The sequence below is a fragment of the Mercurialis annua genome, linkage group LG2, assembly GCF_937616625.2.
Source record: "Mercurialis annua linkage group LG2, ddMerAnnu1.2, whole genome shotgun sequence".
NCBI classification, from domain to species: Eukaryota; Viridiplantae; Streptophyta; class Magnoliopsida; order Malpighiales; family Euphorbiaceae; genus Mercurialis; species Mercurialis annua.
The window spans coordinates 49,980,983-49,985,370 of NC_065571.1; the positions used below are offsets into that span (position 1 = coordinate 49,980,983).

At 34.5% G+C, this 4,388-nt stretch overlaps 1 protein-coding gene across 2 annotated transcripts; it reads right to left on the reverse strand.

The window, feature by feature from the left end:
• Positions 1-673: 673 nt before the first annotated feature.
• LOC126670117 (U-box domain-containing protein 7) lies at positions 674-4,169 on the reverse strand. Of its 2 annotated transcripts, XR_007638659.2 has the most exons (3): positions 3,277-4,169; positions 1,368-2,350; positions 674-867 (listed from the first exon to the last, which is right to left on the reverse strand). XR_007638659.2 is itself a non-coding variant. In XM_050363782.2 (2 exons), exons 1-2 carry the CDS (start codon positions 3,900-3,902, stop codon positions 1,420-1,422), a joined length of 1,557 nt encoding a protein of 518 aa, XP_050219739.1. In that variant the 5' UTR covers positions 3,903-4,169; the 3' UTR covers positions 1,222-1,419. The 2 variants fall into 2 exon arrangements, 1 of the variants encoding a protein (XP_050219739.1); XM_050363782.2 differs by lacking the exon at positions 674-867 and having other exon boundaries at positions 1,222-2,350.
• Between the last annotated feature and the right edge of the window lie 219 nt (positions 4,170-4,388).

Here is a 4,388-nt window from a genome sequence, read left to right on the forward strand (position 1 = left end):
ATGGTTGGTTGGCAAAAATACTACGCTTCAACGGTTCAAGCGGATTTTCCGTCTCATCGGAAGAAGAAGATCGAACTCCCCGTCCGACGGTTTATCGTTGTGTTAAGTTTGCGGGATCCATGATTAGACTTCTTTTTAATCTTTGCTTGTATCACGTTTGTTGCCTTTTATTGGTTGCTTTAATTTTGAAAGATCATATAAAAAAAAATTATTGTCATATGACTTTCATTTGTATTGTTATCTTCATCAATAGATTTATCTTTGGAAAAAAAAAAAAAAAAAAACTACATAATAAGCCAAACCAATAATGCACATTTTCAGAATTTTCAACTTAGATCTTAAACATTCAAAATTTCATTTTGTGGTAGAAGAAATGAAGTTTCATAATCAATTAGCATAAGCATGAGTCGTCCAAATTTTTTTATGAATGTAAAATTATTTTACAACATCAATATTTACACCATAGAAGATAAGTGACGAGTAAAGGGTCATTTCAATCCTTTAATTTAAAGACCGGAATTATGTTCGTGGTAAAGGTGAAACATAAAAACCCAAAATAGGATAAAATTGAATTTTTTTCCTAAATTAAGGTATAGATGCAAAAAAAGTTACAAGGTGGGTTTTTTTAAAGTAGTTAGGCCTTTAAAGAACTATGAACTAAATTATCACAAAATTTGCATAACTTAATTTATATAACTTTGTCTTATATATTCAAAGATCGAAATGATCCTTTACTCAGTTAATGTGACCATTCCCCACCACCATAGCAGCACTTAGAATAAAAAATACCTGGTGAGGAAAAAATGTGCATAAATTTTATAAGTAGACAGCTCACCTCAGATTCTTCTTCCATTTTCCTCCCGTAGCCTGTAAATAGATTAAAAAAAAAAACAGAACAGGTCAGTAAATCAGGTCAATTCACATGCTCACAAATAAAGATTTCAAGATAAACCCTTCATGTTCCCACTACCAACACAAATATGGAAATAAAAAAGATTTTATTCAACTCTGTAAATCCCAATATTCAGGATGAAACCTGCACACCCTTAAAAAAATACAGTAGCTAAAATATAGAAAGATTCCCTAGACCAAAACTAGGTAGTGAACTGTTTTTAATTCTATGCAGAAGAAAATGAGCACACCACCTTCTGAAAACAAATGTTCATGGTGGAAATATTAAAAATTTCAGATGAAGGTCAAAAAAATTAAACAGCCTATCTGTTTATGTAGGAAGAGAAGTAAAATATTTACTAAATAACTATAGTATAAAGTTATACAAAAATTTGACACATGATGGCCTGATAGTATACTAACAATTCAGCTAAAAACGACACAAGGGAAATTGTAATAATGACAGGAAGACTAACTTCAAGGTGTTCCTTTTCAAATTTCATCCCTATCTTGCTGCATTCAATCACATTAGAATGGTAAACTTTTGGAAGTTGAACTTGCTGTGAGCGACTTAAAATGCTCGGACGGAACGAAATCTTGTGGCAAATTTGCCCTCTTAACAATTCTCCTCATATTGTTCTGCAGACTCTGTTGTACTAATTGTTTCACTGCTTTGTTTTCCTCACTCATCATATCTTCCGCTTCCTCCAAACACTCTTTTGAGACTCCATTCGCGTTTGTTGAAGAGGTTGATGATCCATACATAGGAGCAGAGACAGCTGCACTCGAATTCCCACCAAAACTACCTGAAACTTGCTTCCCCTTATCTACTCTCAAACACTCGAGGATCCTCGAAGCCCGTTTCTGCGATAATGTGCTACCCAAAAGTGTTAATTCAAGCAATGATGATACAATTCCAGCTTCTATCATGGCCTGTCTGTCTCCATACGCTTTATGTGCCATCACCATCAGTACATAAGTCGCTTTCTCTTGGCATCCAGGCGAGTCTGTCCAGTTCAACACATCGACCAGAATTGTAAAAGCATCCGGCACTTTACTAATTGCCTTTCTACCTTCTGGGGCCGATACTACATTGCTCAAAATCGAAAGTATTCTTTCGCTTACTTCCATGTCTCCCAGTGAATTCATGAGAAACGGAATCAAATTAGTTTCTACAATAAATGATACATTAGGGGAAAATATTGAAAGGTTGTAGAGAGCTCGAACAGCATCTTGTTTTGCTTGAATGCTACTTTTTTGGTCCAAATCCTTAAGGGCATTTACCAAGAACGGGATTGCACCCGAAGAACCTATAATAGGTTTATTCGAGTCCAAAGCACTCAATCCAAGAAAATTTGCTATAATTGCTTCAGATACGGACGGGTTTGGTGGACATGATGATTCTATGATCTTCAGCATTTTATGAACAGCCCCTGCTTTGACAATTGCAGCTTTATTCCTGTAAAACAATCCCACAATGTGTTATTTTAATTAATTCCTCCACAACTAAATTAAGAAAACTGAATATGAAAGATAAAATCTTCATTTAATGAATTCCCTCACAGCCAAATTATCACCATCATAGATTATGAAAAACGGAAACGAAAGAGTATGACAAAACAAGACTAAATGAGAAAGATACTGTTCGAAAAAAATTGCAAAGGAAACTAGTAACTAGAAAGCGACTACTCAAAACAAATTTTGAGATATAGTTTTCTGCAAAGAATTAAAAGAAAAGAATTACTGTCATAAAATATACTCACTTTCGGCGTTTTCTTGGATTCAAGAACATCTTACCAAACATGTCAAGTACATTCCAATCTTTTATTTTTTTCAGCATGAAAAAATCCAAGCTTTCATTTTTGTGACATTTATAGTCTAAATGTATTATTTGATGCCATTTTGATAATTTAAAACGATTAAAACGACGTCGTTTTTGCAAAGAAAAATGCCTAAAACAACTTGGGCTATAGAATGAAAATTTTAGAAAGGTTGAAATGTATAGTGTCATGTTGGGTAAGATGTGCTTAAATCGAAAAGAACGCGAAAGATATAGATATTTTACAAAAATAATAAAAAAGACACGAAAGGTATAAATATTTTACGAAAATAATCGGGAAAAAATAAGCGAAAGGTATAGATATTTTACGAAAATAACCCTAAAAACAACAAATGCAAGAAAATGACTACACATTATCGATCTAAAGCCACTAAAATCCACAAAACCAAATCATGTACAAATTAAAAGAAACAACTGAACTCCATCAAAATCACACTCAACAACACAGGAGACAACTTCATCTTCAAGAACAATTAAAAAACAACAGTGCACAATCAAGTTCATAACATAATAAAAAATATAAATTAAATTAAAGAAAAACTCACGCATCATTGCCGATGGCGAGATTGAGCAAGGCGTAGAGAGAAGCGATATGAAGGTCGACATTATCAAAATCGAGCATAGCAACTAAAGGAGGAATAGCACCTAACATAGCAAGCGTAACTCGAACTCCACAGTCTTCTTTCGCCAGCAATCGTACACGAGAAGCTGCTGATTCTTTTTTAACACTCTCATTTTCTAATTGCAGCTCTTTAACGACGGATTTCAACTCTTCTAATACCTCTACTTTTTTAATCGTCTCTATTTCGCTTTCAGCTTCTGCTATACTCAACAGATCCGATAATTTCTCCGATTTTCCGTTTTTTACTCTTCCTATCTTTTTCTCACTCACATTTGTAGCACTGGTGACGGTGGTGGTTGTTGTGGCGGTGGTGGTGGAAGCGAAGTCGTCCTCGTGGTGGCGGTATCGAGAGCTTCCGCCGCAGCTGACGGCGTCGAGGATTGTACGGCGGAATGAGGAAGACCAGAGGCGGAAATGATGGGAACTGTCTGAGGAGGAAGAGGAGGTGGTGGTGGCGGTGGAGGAAGAACGGTTATGGCGGTGGTGGTGGTGGTGTTCAAGAATCAAGGATCCGACGCTGTTATTCCGATGAGAACATTTAGCGGCCATTTTTTTACTACTTAAATGATCTGTCGCGGTAGCTGCATTGCTTTGAAAAGAAGGAAAATGAAATCAAAAATTGATTACTCTGTTTTTTATTTGTGTTGTTGTGTTACAGTAGAGAGAGAAAATGTTAGAGAGAGAAAGGGAGAGTGATGTGATTTTGATTTATTGAATTATTTATATTTTATAATTAGTGAAGTGAGATCAGACGAGATTATGCAGAGAGAGTGAGTGTGCAGTGCTGAGAAATTTTTGAGAGAGAGATTGTGATTAAGGGACCGTTTGGATGGGTATTTCTAGACAATATTTTCCATTTTGATGCATTAGGTTTTAAATACTTACCTTTTTTTAATTCTATAATGAATATTATTACCTAAAAAGAATATTTTAATTGTTTTATTAATGGAAAAATACGTATATTATTATGGTAAAATATTATGTAAAATTTTGTTGTAATGAAATAAATAAATCAATAGAAATACACTAAAAAAA